Here is a 20,608-nt window from a genome sequence, read left to right as displayed (position 1 = left end):
TTGTCCATAATAGATCCAATACAGCAGTTAGTTTCAATGCTGTAATCTGATTGGATAAGATACATTCTCTGAAAACATTCAGTATATTTGTATCAGTCTGCCTCAGTTCTGATATTTGTTATTACTGTTTTAGGTATGGGAGCATATGCCGGTTCGTCACTTTGCCACATCAACATGGTTCTGTACTGGCCTGGCCTCCTGATAGCCATCATACAGGCATCTCCAGGTATCTCCCCAGTTGACCCCTCCATGACCCATGCAGCTACCCCTGCCATCTGGACCAGCCCACCAGGCCCTGGGCACCCAGTATATGGTGAGCTAGATCAGGCCCTGGAAAGCTTGCCAGGTGCCTGTAAAAGTGATGCTGCCGTTCCTGTATCAGGCAGCTGACCCTTCCCCTCCCCGCTCTCCTGAGCACATCAGCGTTGGTCTTGCCAACGATACCCAAAGATGCACCAAAGAGAAGTTATGTTGAATATTAGCACAGCTGTGATTATCTCAGTGTGGAAATTGACCTATGACTGAATCAGTGCAGATTATCAGTATAACAGCACTCTGTCTTGTGTGATATTGCCTAAATGATATCAAATATTGCGTAACTAACTTGGATTGGCATACATTTTGATCTATCTGTCTTTAGTTCAGAGGAGAATCACCGACTGGTTCTTAGTCGGGCCTGACAGATTAATCAGCCAGCCTTTTTAGTTGGCCGATTATAATCAGCCAAATATTGCTGCTGTTAACACTTGTATTTTCTCTGATAAAGTGCAGGGAATTTGGCTTGGTTTCATCTCCAAATTCAAGATGGTAGACTGGTCTTAGCATTAAGCTCAACACCTAGGTCAACAAAGAAGGAAGGGCTCAAGCTGGTCAGTTTTTAAGGGAAGTGCTCCATGTACCAGCCAGTATAAGATGTTATTGGATGATACTAAATGGATACAAAAATGGATGAAATGTATAGAATAACACTCATTGTTTATCATTCATTCAGACTGGTGAGCATCATGTCTAAGAAGTGACCCATGGGATATGGTATAGATCCTATCTTAGCTCACATGTACGTTATTTTACACTGCAGATCGCCTGAAGCCTGGCTTAACCGCAGACAGGAATGAGGTCACTTACGGTGAATGGATTCCTGATACTCTACCCATTAAGTGATTTGCTTTTCTTAGAGCCCCTTCGGCTGTTTACACACCTCTATGTAATAAACTGGCCACTCAGCTCTGGCTCGGTCTCTGCATTCAAATGCAAATTCTTGATTCCTTCCTCTACAATTGTGTAAAAAAATTAAGCTCTTATTTCTTCTGTGTTGTAAACCATTGACCTTGATGGAGGAGCACATTAGCAGCAGATTGGACTTAAATTTGTCTGAAGAAAGATTAAAATGTATCAAATGACTTTGTCTTAAAAACAACCCCAACATTTGATTCCATTTAAATAATTCCTTTTTTGTTGTACTGATGGTCCCATTGTTTGAAATCCTTTTTAATCCTTAACCATATTTACAATTTAAATTTTCCTCCAAATCTTCTTAGTCTTGCATTGCTACCTACCTCTGCACTATTCCAATACAGCACAGAAGTCCCAATCTTAATAAATTCTTCCTTCCTCCCCATTTGAAATACAGCTCAGCATTATGTCATCCAGTATGGAGCAGAGCCACTGTGATACGCTAAGTGGATTCAATCACAGCGAAAGCCAAGGAGAGAGAGAGAGAGAAGAGGAGAGGGAGGGAATCAAATGACCATTTTTCCACTGAAATGGTCGCTTGCCACCGCTGCAAATGCCCAAAGAGCCAAACACTGAAGAGCTGCACTTGTCGCATACACAGCTCTTGTCTTGTTAGTGCTATTGAACACAAACAGATGGTTAATTGCCTCTCTTTGCATGTATGTGTATGTGTGTGTGTTTGTGTGTGTTTGATCTCAGCAGATAGGTGTATGCTCCCGAGAACACCTGCACTCCATTAACATTAGAGGACATGAACAAGCGGTGTCTCCTCTCTAGTTTTCTCACTTCTACAAATGAAATTTTCAGTCCTGCAAGCTCAAACACAAGCTGTCCTCTAAAATCATGATTGGTTCAAAACTATCACATAAATGCTACTTGCAGCATGTGACAGTAGGAAAAAAAAAAACATGCAGACCTCTCATCAGTGCTTAGAGAGCTGAAAGTGAAACACACTAAATGACTCTGCTTTGTGTACGCCTGGGTCACAGTTGCAGATAAAAGCTTTTGTGATGGATAATGGGTGTTGAAAGCTGCAGCCTGAAACCAGACGGCAATAGAAAAAGAGCGGTTGTCAAATAGTGACAGATATGCAGCAGTGATGTGGTGACTTAAGCTGGGTTTACGGCACAAACAGAGAAGTAATGGCCTTGTGTAGACAGTTACTTAACGTTGCACATAGTCCAAACTTAAAGCAGAGAATGAGAAACTTACCAGCTATGATGGGGGCCAGGCGGAAGATATCTGAGAGGCGACTGTTGACTGGTTCATATGGAGAGTATTCCATCAGATCATTAGCTGTATGAAGGAAGACCACTGTTAACAACGGTGACCATTATTAGTTTTAACATAAAGGGGGATTTCATTGGTTGATACCTCATGATACAGCTCTAAACAGATAAATATAAGGGACTATTCAAATCAGTGGGACAAAAAATATATTTGAATACTCTTTTTGTTTGGAAAAAAATAATATTTTTATTTAATATGCATTGTTTTTCAAATCAACTACACAAACTCAAAATTAGAAAGAAGCTGCTTGAAGAAAAAAAGAAAAAAGATATTTTCCAGTTTTCAATGTCCCTTTTACATACAAAGAATTACAAATTTTGTTACATCTTATCGTAATTTGAGCATATTGTACAGTGAATTAAGTGTATTGTTACACCCTAATCTATCGTATGATATAAAAAAGAAGGATCAATTGGATTTGTTACACACTTACGATAATATACATATAAAGTATTTTTTAATATATGAAATTGTTGCCATTTATTGACAATTATTTCATAAAGATATCTTCCTATAGCATTTTCTTCCTTCTTGATATTCATTACAATGACCAAATTTTATGATCCAGTAGTGGTTGGTACCCAATACCAATCAATGCTAAAAGGTTTATAAAATTCTAGGGCTGTCAAATGTTTAATTAATCTGCTTTTTTGTGTTGTCTAAAATTCAACTAATTTACATTTAAAACTGTTTATGAGTGACTTTGGATTTTCGTGCTAACTTAGGTGTATTTTAAACCTGAAAGACAGGATTAAAGTACAGACCAAGGTTCGTGTTTTTGCTACATTTTATATATTTGGTTTGGTTGGTTCTGGTTCCATGTTGTGATTATTGCAAAGGGACCTTACATGACAAACCTACATGATATTGTCATCAGCTATGTGGGTTGCGTGTCTCTGTGGATTGCATTAATTGGTGAGTTGGCTGGCTGGCATCAGCAGGTTGCATAACACGATGTTGGATGTAAAAAATGAATAAAATGGTCATTCCAAACATCATATCATCATTGATTTACTACTACCGGCAGTCCCAACTCAAAGAGCAGTACATATGACTAACCAGCCATATGTAAGCCTTCTGAGCTTCCTCATTAGATGACAACTTTGTTGTCATAGACAGAAAAGGAGATGGTCTGCAATCCTGCGAGTCATGGCAATGCTAATGCTGTGGTCCCTTAACCTCAAAAGCTGGATGTCGTGGCTGGGAATGATGTCACACCCAGCTTTAATCGTTCCATTTACTACAAGCTCATAGCTCCGGGTACTGACTTGCTCCGACTTTCCGAGTCAGAACTGTGAGTAAATAGAACACACCATCAGTCGTGAGAGAAGGTGAGTGGTGTGATTTGTGGACGCACCACCTTTTCACAGCGCAGCTTCATTTACTGCTGGCAGTTTCTTTGCCTTCAGGTGGAGCTGTTCTCCCATCCTCTCGTATCCTCTTTCTTTTATCAGTTGGCCCCTAATAAAATCTTCTACCCATGTGCTTCCGCTAATTTTTTTTGGTATTGGATTTCTTTTTTCTAGTTCTCATGCCTGTTTTTTTTCCCCCTGTCACTGATAGGAAGGTCCAAACCTTACAAAATTATGCTTACACACTGGGCACGAACTGGACCGTGGGTCAGTCTGGTCTGGACCAAGACCACTCCTTTTGGTTGGCTGTCTGGTCTGCAACATGGTCCAAGGGAGGTTTCATACCTGTCATTTAGGTTCAGATCAAACTCAAACACTGAGAGTCCCGGCCAAACAATGTAGGTGTGAAAGAACCCTTAAAGTAAAGGTAGTTGACTTCCTTTTTAAGACCATAAGGAACTTCAGGTTGATTGAAGAATATAACGTCAACTTAACCTTAACCTTATGGATTGAACAGAAAATTAAGGGAATGGTACAAATGTTAAATGATTAATAACTAAAAGTGCAGATGCTTTTGACTCATCCACTGAGCTGCATGAGACATTAAGGAGCAGTGGTGGACTTATTTTACATCATTATAGCTGCAAGGAGATGCTGCAGTGGGTTACTCAAAGTGTGCTCCACGGAATGATAAAGCATGCCATGAATGCATTAATTATGAACCTTTATCATGTCACGATCAATGTATTGATACAGACAGCCCTAAAAAGTTCTACCTTGTATAGTAGCCTAAAGTTGTTAAAGTATTGTAAAGTTGTCTTTTAATGTCGATGAAAATCTAACCGACCCTTGACTTTTTGTAGATAGGTGTTATACATATAACATTAACCAAAACCCTGTGGTTTGTTAAGGCTTATTGATTGTATCAAACCTAATAAAACTTTAGGTAATGTAATGGAAACCCATTTTGATACTGATATCTATAATGACACAATGACTTGGTACTCTAAAGAAATATGCTACTGCCATAAGGTAATTCTGTAATAGTGCTGTCTAGGTATCAGGGTTTAAAACAATATGGTACTAATAAAATCAAAGGTTATCAATGGCAACAAAAATGTCCTAGGCAATGAAACAATTTTTGTGCTGTTTAGACTGTGTGCAAGAACCGACCTGCAATCTTTGATGGATTTATTCCTTTCCTGTGCTGTAGCTACCACTGTAACATGTTTTTTGAAAGTCTCTGTACTATAAGACTACCAATCATCAAAATAACGAGCTGTATGATTTGGTATTGATAAAGTATTTAAAATTTTGACAGTCTTGTATTGTTTTTATGTGAATTGATTGCATTTATCTGGATGAATAGGCATGTTTGTTGGGGATGTTTATATTTTTCACCAGGTTTAATTAGTTTAAAGATACAATCGTCACTATATAGCTAGCTGTGACAGTGCTTAATCAGGCTGCAGAAATGCATATGCCATCATGTAGTTTGTCACAAATTGTTTCAAGCAAATACCTATGGTGGAATATTTTAACAAAGTTAAGTTTAGCTACTTCTACCTTTTCTACAGTGCGCCAATAAACTCTTCAAGGTTAAATGCATACCCTGTAAACTCTGAAATATGCTCCAGAAGATTCTCAGGCAGTTCTTCTCCTTCTTCATGCCTCTCCTACACCTGCAGTCATACAGCGGACTCTGCTTCATGGCGTCTATGGCGCTGCGGCACTCGCCCTGCGCCTCGGCGCCGGTCACCGCGCTGAAGTTGCTCTCCCTTCCGGCCACGCACTGCCTCATGGTCCGGTACTTGGTGCTGCAGCTGTATTCCTTCAGACATTGTTCACTGGCCTTCACGCAGTCCAGACGGGGGGAGCGGAAGGGAGAGGTGCTGTCACCCCTCAAGGTGAACACGGAGTCTGGGAGGTACAAGAAGGAAGTCAGATTTATGTATGCATAAGCTACACAATTTGTCGACATTCACTGTGTTAGGCACAAGAGTTGTCAGTCATTTTTAATCAATTTATCGTTAATTGGATTGAAGATTATTGCAATGTGTTTCCAATTAGTACTCAAAGATGTGCGGAGTATTAGACAAACTTTCTGAACACTGATTGTGCGCCACAACTCTCAATAATAGCCTAAATCATAAAGATCAAACAGATTAACATCTGCCAATGAAGGCACGCGCCCTTATGTAGTGCCACTGTCTGGCGCAGAAACAGGTGCATGTTTAAATAAACATGCTTTCACAAAACAACTTGATAGATAAAAGCATCACTTACCCGGGAAGGACAGTATGATAACAAAAGTTACTAAAATCATCGCGCCTTTTAAAGAGGTTTTTCGGGAGTTAAAAGAAGAAATCAAGCGAACTTGTCAGACAGATCCGCTGTCCCTCTGGTGGCACATTGTGTGAGTTTAAGTGTTGAAGCATCCTGTAGTTCCACCAGTGACAATCCCCACTCTCCACCCGAATCCAGCAGTTCAAAACCAAACCGAACGAGACTCCAGTCTGAGTTTAGGACGAATAAAACACACAAGTGAGACACATTTCCACTCCTGGGACTGTCCGCTGCTCCGTCAGACAGACAGCGCCGGGTGTGTCTGATCCCAAACTTTACGGGCGCATTAAAACTCTTTAAACCAACCGAATCAATAATGAATTTGATTCAAATTGTCCTTCAAAGCTCCGAAAAGGCTAAGGTCGCCTTTCTTTTATTGAAATGGCATCCCAAAAGGTGTGAAAGTACATCCCGTCTCGCAGGTGCAAAGACAAAATAAAAACAGCACCGTTTGATCCAGACCGCTCTCACTCTGATCAAACACTGAGCCGCTCGAGAGGCAGCGCGCGAGGGCGTGACGTCATGCAGCTACGCGCGCTATAACATTAATAAAGCCATTTAGAGCCAGAGTGATCATACAGTCTGGTCAAATTGATCCCTGGCGGCGTGAAGGTAACAACTGTTAGAACATTTCAGCTCCATAACTGAAATGGAAATCCACATTTATAAAAAGGTATTATATATTTCTATAACCTGCAGGCACTGTAAAGCAAGCAAAGCTAACATTTAAAATCAATCTCCCCACCAACAGCTAAACTGCAGACTTTAAGTGTCTCTGTATCTCTCTAAAGACACTTTTAGGCACTCCACTCAACAGAAGTGAGCCTGCTACCTTTATTTAGGATGTTAAATGTTTTCAAGGTAATCCAGTCCCTCAAATTGAATAGCACAAATGGATAAGTTAAAAACTGTGCCCCTTCATCTAAAATTGCATACAAACTGTGATAACTATTGACAGAACTTTTTCCATCAAAGTTTGTTTTTCCCAGCTGAAGAGGGGGAGAGGGATGATTGAGAAATGAGACGGTAGCACTCAATCCATTACAGTGAGTACATTCTGGGACCTTGAGCTTCGATGTTCAGACAGTCTGCTCAACAAATGCCAGTATAAACAATGCAACTTTTACTTTGGGTTTATATTCTGTTTGACTTTAACCTCTACACCAAATTCTTGTTTTATATGCTAACATTGGACTGAACTTTAGAGATTTTTATTGTTCAGGATGTTCCAATATGATTTTTTTTTACCTATCAATTCTATTCTCAAACACCAGCGCTTGTTGTTGAAAGTGAAGCTTGTCAAACTGTAGACTTTGCCACTTTGGGATTGTCCAGTATTAAAAATGTCAAATTGCTGGCATTTTGGTAACGCTGGCTTAGGTGGCATTGTCTGCAATCACCAAAGTGTTGTTGCTTTACTTGAAATCAGTTCCTTTTTTCGTTTTTACTCTTTAAGATGGTGGCATCTATCCATTATGGTACCACAGAGCAACTTCCTGTCCATAGTACTCATTTGAAACAGTAAAGACGTGTTATTTTGTGGTGGAAAAATAGCTGTTGTTTTCGAGGAAAAGAAGGAGACAAAAAAAAATTAAAACCACAACTAAAATTGATATGAGGACAAAATAGAAAACAACAAAAAAGATTTACTACAGAGAAGATAACAACAATGAAAATGACCAAAACAACCCCAATAAAAATATTAACAACAAAAAACAAAACAAAACAAAAAGAAAGATATGATGATGAAAGAAAAAAAGGTGATGAAAAAGATGACTACGAAATAGAAAACATTGAAATTGAAAACAACGACAAAGAAAACAATGAAAAAGAAAATACAACAAAAAAGAGAATGATGAAAAAGAAAAAATATGAAAAAGATGAAAAGATGACACTACTAAATAAAATGATGACGAAAAAGAAAGCGATGAAAAAGAAAACAACAATGAAAAAGAAAACAACGATGAAAAAGAAAATGATGCAAAAGAATACACAGACGAAATAGAAAACAATGAAAAAGAAAACGATGAAAAAGAAAATGATGCAAAAGAATACACAGACGAAATAGAAAACAATGAAAAAGAAAACAACGATGAAAAAGAAAATGATGCAAAAGAAAACACAGACGAAATAGAAAACAATGAAAAAGAAAACAACGATGAAAAAGAAAACGAAAAAGAAAATGATATCCAAAAACAACACAAGGTAAAAGAAAAGTATGACTAAAAAGAAAATAATGATGAAAAAGGAGACAAGGTTGAAAAAAAAATACACAAGGGCAGCTTTAGAAATTTTGGGGATTCCACAAAAAGTGCAAGATGAGTCCCTTTCCATTTAGCTTAAAAAATAAATAAATAAATAAATAAATACCTTGACTTCACAAATACCCAGAAGACAATCACTGACACTGTCCATAAGGAGGGTAGGCCACAGAAGGTCACTGCTGAAAGGGCAGCTGTTCTCAGAGTGCTGTATCAAAGCATTTTCATGTAAAGTTGACTGGAAGGAAAAGATATGGTAAGAAAGCAAATCAAATCATTGATAGATTTGATTGTGTTAGATTTTATCCAAATGGGAATGACACTTTTCATGCTATTTAACTTTATAAAGAAAAATACACTGTTCAGCATGTACAGCTAAGATACATAATATCTCACTTAAAGGCATCTCAGCAAGGTTTAGTAGTGTATGTTAGAGTTAAATCCAGAGTCTCTCTCAAAGAAATACCCCTTTTTGCAAACATTAAATGCCACAATGAACCAAAAGAGCAAAGTTTTATAAGGGAAAACTATTCTATACTAGCTGACACCACTTTGTCATAGTACAATGTTAAATTTAGAGTACACAGTGCTAGCCCACCTTTCATTTATTTATTATCCCTTACGTCTCTCGAGTTTGCTTCGGGTCCTTCTGCAGCCCCAGAGCCCCACCGCTGTTGACTTTTTCAAATGGTAAAACAAACGAAACAGCGAGAACAGCAGTGTAGTCAAACTAAGTTCAGGATCTTGTTCATTTATTTATAGTAAAGAACTGTGCTTTTCAAAGTGTGAGCTGGGGCTCCCTGGGGGCCCCCAGAGGTACTGGGGTGGACAACGAGAAGTAATTTGCAATGAATAAAAACATGAAACATATTAAATGAAAAAAAAAAAAAAACAACATGTTTTATTACTGTTGTTTAAAGTCCCAGAGCTAACAAAGCCAGAGCTTGCAAGGCATCTTTATCATTTATTTATATATATGGATATACAGAACTAGTTTAACTGGTGTTTGATTAAGCCCCATAAAGAACATTGGCACACTAATGTCAATAAAACTAAAATATGTAATGTAAATTAAGTGACTGCATAAATATTAACCCCTTTAAGTCAGTATTCAGTAGATGCACCTTTGGCTGCAGTCACAGCACTGAGTCTGTGTGGACAGGTCTCAATCAGGCTTTCACATCTGGACACTGCAATTTTACTCATTTTTCTTTGCAGAACTGCTCAAGCTTTGTCAGGTTGCACAGGGATCAGGTGTGAACAGCCCTTTTTAAGTCCAGCCACAAATTCTCTGTTGGATTTAGGTCCAACAGTGTAGCTTTCACTGTATGCTTTGGGTCGTTTTGCTTGAAAGTAAATCTTCTCCCAAGTCGAAGTTCTCTTGCGGAGCGTATAAGATTGTCCCCCAGGATTTTCCTATATTTTACTACATTCATTTTATCCTCCAGGCCCAGAAGCATCCCCACAGCATGATGCTGCCACCAACATGCTTCACGGTAGGGATGGTAGCCTTACTCACTAGTCTCCTTCTTGCACAGTCAGTCAGTTGTGAGGACGGCCTTATCTAGGCAGATTGAACCATGTGCCATACTCCTTCCATTTCTTGATGATAGATTTATCTGAACTCCAGGGGAAGTTCAGTTCCTTGGATTTTTTTTGTATCCATCCCCTGACTTATACTTTTTAATAACATTTTATCTGAGTTGCTTGGAGTGTTCTTTTGTCTTCATGGTGTAATGGTAACCAGGAATACTGATTAACCAGTGACTGGACCTTCCGGACACAGTCGTCTTTATATTACAATCACTTGAGACACTAAGGCAATCAGTGGTCTGTTACCTTAAAGGGGTAAATATTTATGCAGTCACCTATTTTACCTTACATATTTTTTTGTTTGACATTACTTTTTAGAAATCTGTTTTCACTTTTACATTAAATCGTTTTTTTTTTTTTTTTTTAATTTTCTTTCTGTCAAGAAAGCCAAATTATATTGACCACGATTGGTTTATAAAATCAAGGGGTAAAGGGGTGATTAATTTTTATGTGCACTGTAGATGGGGCATGAATGAACTGCTAGGCCATCTGTGCCCTGAAAAGCAACTTTTGAGTGTGTTTTGGTCATATGTGTCAGATCTGATGCACAACTCAGATCTACAAGTTGTATTTTTCATTACAGTTCAAATCTTGTGTGTATGAGCTGTCGTATCTGTGAACCCCCATTGTTAGCTCATAAGAAAATGGTCAAGTATTGCTGTTTCTGCATTTGGTTCAACAAAATACACAGGAAAACATTCAGACAGACAGTATTCCAGCAAACCGAATCAGTTTGAGCACGACTGATCAATTGTGAGGGCCCAGTCCACCACATTAGTATCATAATAAAAACTCATCCGGCTAAGTGTAATTCATGTCACACCTCCCATGCTAAGTAAAAGCCGGAGATTAAAGCCATTGATTTGTCTATTTATTGTGTACAGACTAATGCATGAGAGCATTTGTAAACTCAGAGTAGAGCACATCTAACATTGTCCCAGTAGAGGTTTTGTCTTGTTCATTTTCTATTCAGACGAGTTGTTATCCACATGGCCATTAGTCATCTCTAATGAAGTGTTTAGAGATTATTGGATGGACTCTTGTAAATGCACTGAGCTGTTAGACCAATAAGTCAATATCTCTCTGTAGAGCTTAAGCTGCACAAGGGCTTCGACTTAGAGACAGTGCTAATCATTAAATATGTATTTGATACACAGAGAGCTTGTTAAAGGGGATATGTAATGTCAATAAAATCTTTGTCCACATTTAAACAGTCTGAAGGGTTTTGACTGACTGAAGAACATAAGAGCAAATACATTACTGATGGGTCATTGCATGAAATAGTACATTTTTGTAACATCTTCATATTTCTTGAAACATATTTATCGCTTAAAAATGCAAACAACAACAACACAAAAACATATATATTATTATAGGGTGTAATAGCTTTTGATGTGATTGATTACTGCTCATTAAAGATCCAAGAAAAACTGTCAGTTGTAATGTTCCCACTGACAGCAGCTAATGTTGTATTTCCTGTGTATGATATATCCCACTTAAACAATGAAAAATCCATACAGCATCATCAACAGGAAGAGGCTTAAGCTATGCCCCCCACACTCATTTACACCAGGACTCTTTATTACCATGAAAAAGCTCTCTCTCAGCATTATCCATCTCCTCTGCTTTATGTATGATAATCATTCATTGAACGCGTCCCCCCAATAACGCTGAAGCCTCCACTGCACGGGAACACTCGCAAGATGAGATTTATTAGGCTGTAATTGATCTGACTGTATATCACAGGATCAACACTAACCAATTACCAGGTCCCCAGGACAGTCTCTGCACCTCTGACAGGAAGCTGTAACTCACTCTGTGTTAAAATGATTAAATTCCTGTTAAAGGAACAATCTGTCATTTTCTTAAGTGTAAATTGCTCATAGGTTTTGATATATATAATTTTAAAGATGTATTTGACATGCCTTTTCCTGCAATTCTTTTAGGCTTATCCTTTAATTTAGAAATGTTTGTTGTTCAACAGGGCTACACAAATTGGTTAGTCAATGTCATCTCAAGCAAGCTAATTGTCTTTTGTTATGGAACCTGATTGACTGCTGCTGCCATTTTACAACATAAAGTTAATACAGTTAAAGAAGAAGAAGCAATCTGGAGCTTCAGTATTGTTTTGAGCCTTTTTTACATTCTCAAAATGCAGTTTAGGAAAGTAACACTACCAGTTATAGTTGAAATCATATAGAAATATGTAAAAATTAAATTGATATGATGAATTATAAAGTACTGTGCAGCAGTGTTAATTTCATCGACTAAAACTATGACTAAAAACGTTCATCGACAGCCTTTTTTCCATGACAAATCCTAGACTACGACTAACAAAAAATAGATCTGTGATAGTTAAAACTGACAAAAAGTAAGTGTAGTTTACCTTGTACATTCAAAATCTGTGATATTTCTCCACTGTGGGTAAATCCGTCAAAAAACAATGCAACTGTAGCTGTTCTGCCTCTCAGCTGTAGAAAGCAGGGACCCCAGGTTTAGCAGGGTGCATATAACACACTACCATAATTTGGTACCAGATTTAGGCAAGAAAATAAATGCTTGGACTAAAAGTAAAGACTAAAATATGAGGACTTTTTATGGACTTTAACTAGACTAAAACTAAAAAGGGTAGAAATAACTAAAACGGGACTAAAACTAAAAGACATTTCGTCTAAAGACTAAGACTAAAATAAAAAATAGCTGCCAAAATTACCACTGCGGTGCAAGACCTCTGGATGTCCTTGCATGATACTGGGTCATGGGAAAATACTCTGTTGAAAAAATAACAAAGTCCACACCTTTAGGGCGGCTTAATGGGTGAATGTTGCATGTTAGCATGGCCTAGGGCACCGTCGGTTTTAGGGTTGCCACAAGCCCCTGGGTGTGCTGTGGATGTCCCAAGGGCCTGAAAATTGCTAGCAGTCTCAGGGTGTATCACCATTGGTAAATAGGTCCTTAAAAAGAAATATAGTCAAGCACCGTGGCTGCTAATTCATGCATTCGTGTGTTGGCGTGTTGAGCCCTGAACTATGGTATATCAGTCCCTTAGCACCCTACATACCTAAAATTTATGCACATAATTGTATACTGTATTTGCTCATACTCTTTAACCAGCAGAGGGTTCATCTGCTTCATTTGTGGCTGAAGCTGTAGCACTGGTACATGTCTCACGGCCTTGGAAATAAATATATTTCATAGATTATTTGTTTCTGTGAAAAATCAAGATTTTTATCTAGATCTTATACTTCTTCTGCCATCAACTATACAATCTCAAAATGTGGCTAATACATATTGCTTTTAGCTATAAAGAATAATGAATGTCATTGAGCTTTAGTCTTGTATTATCTTGGGGCCAAAAATGACCCACCTTCATCTTGATGTTCTTTATGATTTTGTTTTGCATCCATTATCCAATTTTTGCCCAGGTCTGACCTACAACTCAGTATCTGCATTTTAACAAAAATCTAGTATTATATGATACATCCTTAAGAATAAATAAGGGTTAAATAAAAAGATTGCATTTCTAAACTGAATTTGTTTTTAATGTGATGTTGCATGGTCTTCCGTTTGATTGCAGAGTTGCTGTTGTTCCTAAATGCTTCAGTTTCTAATAATATCACTTACAGTTGACTGTTGAATATCCAGCAGGGATAAAATTTCATGAACTGTCTCATTGCAAAGGTAGCATCCTTTACAGTACAATGTTTGAAGTCCTTGAGCTCTTCAGAACGACCCATTCTGAACCACAAATGTTTGCAAATGGAGACTGCACAGCTAGGTGCTTGATTTTATACACCTGTGGCATCAGGTCTGATTGAAACACCTGAATTCAATAATTAACAGTTGTGGCCAGATACTTTCATCCATATAGTGTATATAAAATTTCTTTACATCCCTAGCAAATTCAAAAGCAAATGAAGCTGGTAAGAGCTCAGTGTTGGTTCATACAGGACACAAATGCCATATGCAATCATATGCGACAAAACAGTCCGTTTAAATTTGGCAACTTCCTCACTGGTTCTTCACACAGAGCTACTGCTGTTGAAGCTTTACCTCCACCACAGCCTTATCCTTAATGTTAATGTTTTTGCCTTCATTTGTACATCTAGAGATGTTTTTAGGCTTGCTCCACTATGAAAGCATGCTGCTTGGCTAATCCAGGATGCATCTTTTGAGCAGAGCCTTCAGCGCCAAGCTAAACTTTATAATTTGGTTTCAATTCAAAGTATCCATACATCCAAATATGGACAGGAAGTGTTTGGTGGACATGAATATAAAGGAGGAAAAGCTCAGTACTCAGACATGATTTGGCTCTGTAGGTTTCAAACACTCATATTCTACCAATTCCCCAGACCCAGAGCAGAGTGTCAGGAAGTAATGAGCAAATGGATGGACAATATGTAAGCTCATTCATTTTTAGCTGAAATAAAACAAATCATTCATCGACAACAGACGGGATGTTAGTAGTGCAGAATCGTGTGTAAAGATTAATGTGGAACATTAATAGATATGATAATATTAGTTATGTATTAGTTAAACATGTTGGTCCTATTGACAAAATATTCCTCCATTTTTGGGGAAGGTCCACATCATGCAGCTTAAAAGACATGTTCCAGTGACGTTTCAAGAGGAGGGGCTACAAACAACGTCAATACATCTAATCAAAAAGCTTTATTTATGTTGTTGCTGTCTGTCATCACTACACTAAAAGGAAGCCTTTGACACTTTCCTGCATTCATGTTGTGTTTGTTGTATAAGTCTCTTATAAAAGGTCATCTCACTCAAACAACAAAGCTTGGTGTTTTATTTTCTTCTGGCCACAGATACACGTCTGAGGCTTTAATATTTTGGTCTTATATTTTGGATTCTGTTGAACAAATTAATCAAATTTTGCACAAATGAGCTCTTTGGAGACTGAGGTCTGGCAGCATAATCATTCATGGTTTCTTGGGAGGAACAGAAAGGACAGTTTGTCATCCAGCCAGCTGGTTAATAAAGAGAGACTACAGTACCATCTAGTGGAAAACATTATCCTGCACCTGCTTTTCTGACCTGCTGTAACATGGTCTGATACTATATTTTCAGTTTTGTTTTATCATTTTGACGTTTCCTGTATTTTAATTTTATGTCATGACATTTTACATCCCCAGGAAATGAAAGAAATTTAAACTGAATCATGGGATAACTTGGTATTGTTATTGCTTGACCTGAAACACACAGCAGTCAGTTTTGAGGTCAGTTTACTGTAACTATCACTGAATTCTGAGTTTTAGAAGTTAGAGCATATGTATGCTATGACTCATGGCTGGAGATGTTTGGGAGGATGGCCAGAGTCAAACTTTACACATGTCAACACATGTATGTCGCTTGGTAGCAAAGGTCCTCTGGCCCTTTTAGGGCCCTTGGGACATCCACAGCACAACCCTGGTAGTCATCCAAAAAGTACCATATGCTCGAAAGGTTTGGATTAAATTTTTCAAGAGATTATTTTCCCAAGCCCCTGGGAATATGCAAGGACATCTAGAGCTTGACTGGGGTTGTGTCAATCCTGATACCCCCCAATGGTGGCCTTAGGCAGCTTATTTTCCACATCTTCACCTTATTTCAGCTTCAATTTTTGGCCTAAACATGCCTGAAAGCTCTGCGTGGTATTGTAGAAGTATTTATCTCCATTTATTATGTTTCTTTCTTTTTTCATAAACCAGTGCTACTGGTCTTCCTTCAAATTAGGGTTTATAGGTTTTAAAGCTCTGGAATACATAACAGTTTTTGCTGCTTAGTTAAATACACCAATATTATAATCTGCTTGTGTGACTTTATTTCCCACATATATTTATGCCAACTTATGCTTTTCTAGCATTAAGAGCTTTAGTTGTAGAACACAGCAACTGCATGGCAGACATGCATCCTTTAAAATTATTATTCAGTGATCTTGAACTCAAAAACAACGCACAAAAAACGAAGACCAAAAAACAGACTAAAACTATTCCCATTTTAAGATATAGAGAGAAGGCAAAGCCATGATATGATTTACGTACTTTTTACAAATGTTCCCCTGTTGATTTATACATTTTAATTGCATTTCCTGTGTTATAAATGATCTTCCTAGATTATTGTTCTTGTATGTCCTAGTTTGAAGTCAGAGGAGGGAATTATTTATGCCAACTCAGATCTAACATCTAAACTCCTCACAGAGTGTGGATCTGACCTCTTTTCTCTCACTGTTTACCTGCTGTCGCTGCAGTCTTCTCCCTATTCATCATGTTCTCGCACTCTGTTTGTGTCACTGATTATTCCTGTTAGTCACTACATCTGTCTGTGCTGAGTCACTGACTGTGCATTGAACCCCGCGGGACCCTCCAACCCCGCCTACCCTCCTTCTGTCGTCCTGCTGAGAGACGCACACATCACATTACCTCAGACAAAGATGCTTTTCTGTATTTAGTTTTAACGTTTCCTTTTTTAAATAGTTTTGATTGATCTAGATCTAATTTAAAAATATGTATGAAATATGTTCAAAAATTGATCTGTCTGTTACAAACAGTCACTGCCCACTTACTCATGAACATCTGTTACGTTGGGGTGGATGTTAAGGTATCCCCCTGAGGTTGGTGGCTCATAACCCCTTTGTTGCTACTCCATCCATTCTTCACTGAGCTGTTTTCTGGTGTAGTTGTCTCATCTATCTGGTTTGAACTTTTGGCTGCATTGCTCAACTTTGCCCTCATGATTAAAGTCGGTATTTTAATGCTTGGTCAGTATCTGTAAGCTTCGAGAGAGCCTGCAGAAATACGTACGAAACAAAAGTTGAGCACAGACACAAAGGCACTGTCCACATCTGTATGCATTTTAAATGGTGAGCATAAATGAGACTTTAGAAAGTACATTAGTTATACTGGATGAAGAAGTACTAAGAATCTAATGTTCTTGGTCTCACTTACAACTGACCCTTTGTTAAAACCTCACTCTCCCATGTAGCTAAAGCTAACGAAGTTGTTAGCAACTTAGATAACGTAGCTAATGTAGTTAAATCTAAAGCTAACAAAGCTACATTAGCCATGTAGAAGACATAGCTAATGTAGCTAAAGCTAATAAAGCTATGTTAGCTACTTAGATAACATAGTTAATGTAGTTGAAGCTAACGCTAACAAAGCTACACTAGCTACATAGATGACATAGCTTATGTAACTAAGTCTAAAGTGAACAAAGCTATGTTAGCTACGTTGATGATACAGATGATGTAATTAAATCTATGTACATTACGTAGCAACATAGCTTAATCTGAGATTTCTTAAGTAGAATCTGAGGACGTTTCTAGTTCAGTAGATAAAAAACCGCAAAGTATAGTTATGGTGATGGGGACATTTTGTGGGAGGCATTTAACACAGCCTTGCAGCCTTATTCTAAGACTATGTTATGTAAAAATTCATCAGGGTTAGGGTTAGGGGGTTAGGGTTAGGGTTATGTATTCTTCCCTCCAAAAATCATCGCTGTTAACCTCAAGCAAAAAACGATTACACGTACAGCTGGAGTACCACTATTAATTGTTACACAAATAACCTAACAGGGTTAGGATATAACTGCAAAAGAGGTGTCTGAGATCTGCAGTCTGCAGCCGGACCCCTCTCGATATCACTGGTGTCAGATGCTAGCTATGCTGGCTAACATTAGCTCTCCTGCCAGGGCACATCAACAAAAAGCATTTTTTTTGCAAGAAGAGATAAACAAGATGTGTTAAATTTCTTATTTGCCCAGCCCTGAAATAAGGCAGATGAAATTGATACTAATGCTAATCGTGTACATGTTTTATTGTTTATTTCGATTTACAGTCAATCAAATCACTGACTACCAATCTTTAAAGTGAAAAAAGAACATAAAGTCCTGCTTATCTAATCTGATACCTACCCCATGGCAGCATTTCTACATATTGGAAATGACTAGATGGAAGCAATCAGTCTTCCTCCTGTCTGTCTTGTTTGCTCTTTTAGCTGTTAAACAGCCATAAATATTCATTTCAACAGTTTCATAACCAGATCAAAAATTCTCTCAGGAGCTTTAATTTGCATATCAGCGATGCACATCTTGGGAAAAAAGGCAGGTCATTTGGTTGTTCATTGTTACCTCACAGCTTCAGTTAAGCAGGTCAGCTTAGTTCTGATTAGCATCAGAGTACGGTAACTTTGATAAGACTCAAGTTATGGGGGATGACAGATTTGCTGTTGGGTTTTAGGTTAGGCAAATGTCTCATCTCACTGGATAGGACGAGACGTGTCCTAAAGCTCAAAACCTCTTGTCTGCTTTTTTTCCTCTCTGACCCAGAAAAAAAGATGTTTGTGCTGCTTTGTTTCCTGCTCCGCTGGTAATGGAGGGTACATGGTACAAGTTTCACTTTTCTCACTTAACTGTGCCTGAGGAAGAATATGACATAGGTGATAAAGCATGAAAAAAAGCTTGAAAGTGTGAGTAAAATGTCCATGTAAAGTTGGCAGTTTCAGGTTAATGAACGTTGATTTCATCTTTAAAGCAGTCTTTAAGGCAGTGTGTGGGCGAGTAGGCAGCCATCTCCTCAGTAGCACACATCCATTTTTGATGAAGTTACAAATAAAGACTCCACTACCTTTCTCTTTACCTGCACTCAGGTCCCTTTCTTGAGGAGAAGAGTGGCCATGAAGGCAGATCCAGAAGTATTTTTCTGTTTTTAGCAGAGTCTAAAGATTGTGTGACCACAGCTGTATAAGCGTACTGAGTTTAATTTGTCATTGTGACAGTGTTGACTTAATTATTCAGAGGTCTTGTGGCAGGAAGGGGATTTGTTCGACAGCAGGTGGGAGATTCTTTGGCCTTGTTCTTATCCTCTTGTTATAAAATATGTTTTTAAAAAATTGATATGAGAAAGTTTTTCAGGTTAAGGTTCTGGTTATAAAACTGACTGAAATTAACACCAGCACCTTTATGGCCTACAAAAGCAAACAACACCATCAGCAACAGGACTGAGGCTTTCGGTAATATTTTACAGCTAAAATAAAATGTGGGCAAAAAAAGCAGTTTTATAAGTGACTGGAAGCAAATTAGCATATCTTATTTACTAATTTGCCTTAAGAAAAACCTCTTGTATAACTGAACAACAAAAATAAGGCACACTTTTAATCCCTGAATGGAAACACAACTTTTACTCTGTTATCCAACTCCATAATCTGGTCTGTATTGAGACCTTAACCAGAGACACTCCAGTTCCCAACTACAGCCCCCACAGACTGAGCCACCACTGGGTTGCTGTATGATTTATTACAGTTTCAAAACAACATAGTCATGTAACAATTGCTCTTGTGGCAGCAAAAAGTCAAGTGCTTTTTATCATTTAATAGAATTAAGCTTTTATCTGCTTGTTATGAAAACCATGCTAAAAGATTTATCTGAAAAGGGCTTACCCATATTTCTTTTCTCCAGTGCATTTCATTTCAGGATGCATTTAGTACTCACTTTCAGCCCACAGTGTCAGCCTTGAAAAAAAAAAAAAAAAAAAAAAAAAAAAAAGAATAAGAATTGAAATTTTGTCCAACCATGTATTATTTTCAAATGCAGGGTTATTATGGTACCAGAATGGTAAACTTCATTATTATACATTTGAAATCAAAGAATGAAAGTATTGGTTTTGGCACCACCGCACTAAAAAGAAAAAAAAGGAAATATTTGGCTTCAAAATTTCACAGTTACCCATATTCAAAGTGTAAATAAAACCCCTGACTATATTTTTCAGGCTTTTTCCCATTTGCAACACTTGAAATTTCCCCACAACTTGACTAACTTGTATTCATTGTTAATTGATTTGATTCTATTATAGTCTTTGCCTTGGTGATAAAACAAAGACGTAGACGCATCGGGGTGCTTTAAGGATAACTTTTAGTCTCCAAAAACTCGTTAAAAATGATTTGATGTTACAAGAGTGGTCTGGCAGCAGACAGCAGCTTTTAGACAGCCTTCTTGCAGACCACTACTGTGAGACAACCCACTGTCGTCAAGATGCATTTTTAAAATTTTATTTAAACTTTATTTAACCAGATAAAGACCCATAAAGATTGAGATCTCTTTCACAAGGGTCAGCTGGCCACAAGGTCAGCAGCACCCATCATAATAAATAATACATATTCAGGAGACAGACAATAAACAATATGTTAAAACAAACAATAATTAAGAATTATAGCTAGATCACTTTTTAAAGTGCAGGAGTAGGAATCACAATAACAATTTAAAAACACAAACACTGTTCCATGGTCTGGCATTGTCTGTCATTTAAGAAAGAGCAAAAGTTTTCCTGTGAAATGAGTTCTGACAGTTTCAAATCAGTCTGGAGAGAATTCCATGCAGAGGGGGCAGCAAAGCTGAATGCTCTTTTTTCCCTGTTCAGTCCTGACACAAGGAACAAGCAGGTGGAAAATATCACGAGAATGCAAGGCATAGCAGCTTTTAGTTATTTGAAGAAGAGTTCATAAATAAAAAGGAACTAAGCCATAAAGAGCCGTGTAAATTTGAGTC

The 20,608-nt window shown here is 37.9% G+C and overlaps 1 protein-coding gene across 2 annotated transcripts in view; it reads right to left on the bottom strand.

Moving 5' to 3' along the window:
- The window catches only part of gfra1b (gdnf family receptor alpha 1b), a 43,731-nt gene extending 37,105 nt beyond the window's left edge, over window positions 1-6,626 (bottom strand). For both annotated transcript variants that reach the window (XM_041815978.1, XM_041815979.1), the window contains exons 1-3: window positions 6,162-6,626; window positions 5,487-5,795; window positions 2,446-2,529 (exon numbers count right to left, since the gene is read on the bottom strand). In XM_041815978.1, the coding sequence (XP_041671912.1) occupies window positions 2,446-2,529; window positions 5,487-5,795; window positions 6,162-6,201 (433 nt within the window). In that variant the 5' untranslated portion in view covers window positions 6,202-6,626. The remainder of the gene's footprint in view (window positions 1-2,445; window positions 2,530-5,486; window positions 5,796-6,161) is intronic.
- Between the last annotated feature and the right edge of the window lie 13,982 nt (window positions 6,627-20,608).

Source organism: Cheilinus undulatus, linkage group 20, assembly GCF_018320785.1.
Source record: "Cheilinus undulatus linkage group 20, ASM1832078v1, whole genome shotgun sequence".
NCBI lineage: Eukaryota > Metazoa > Chordata > Actinopteri > Labriformes > Labridae > Cheilinus > Cheilinus undulatus.
This window is presented reverse-complemented; position numbering and strand designations above follow the sequence as displayed.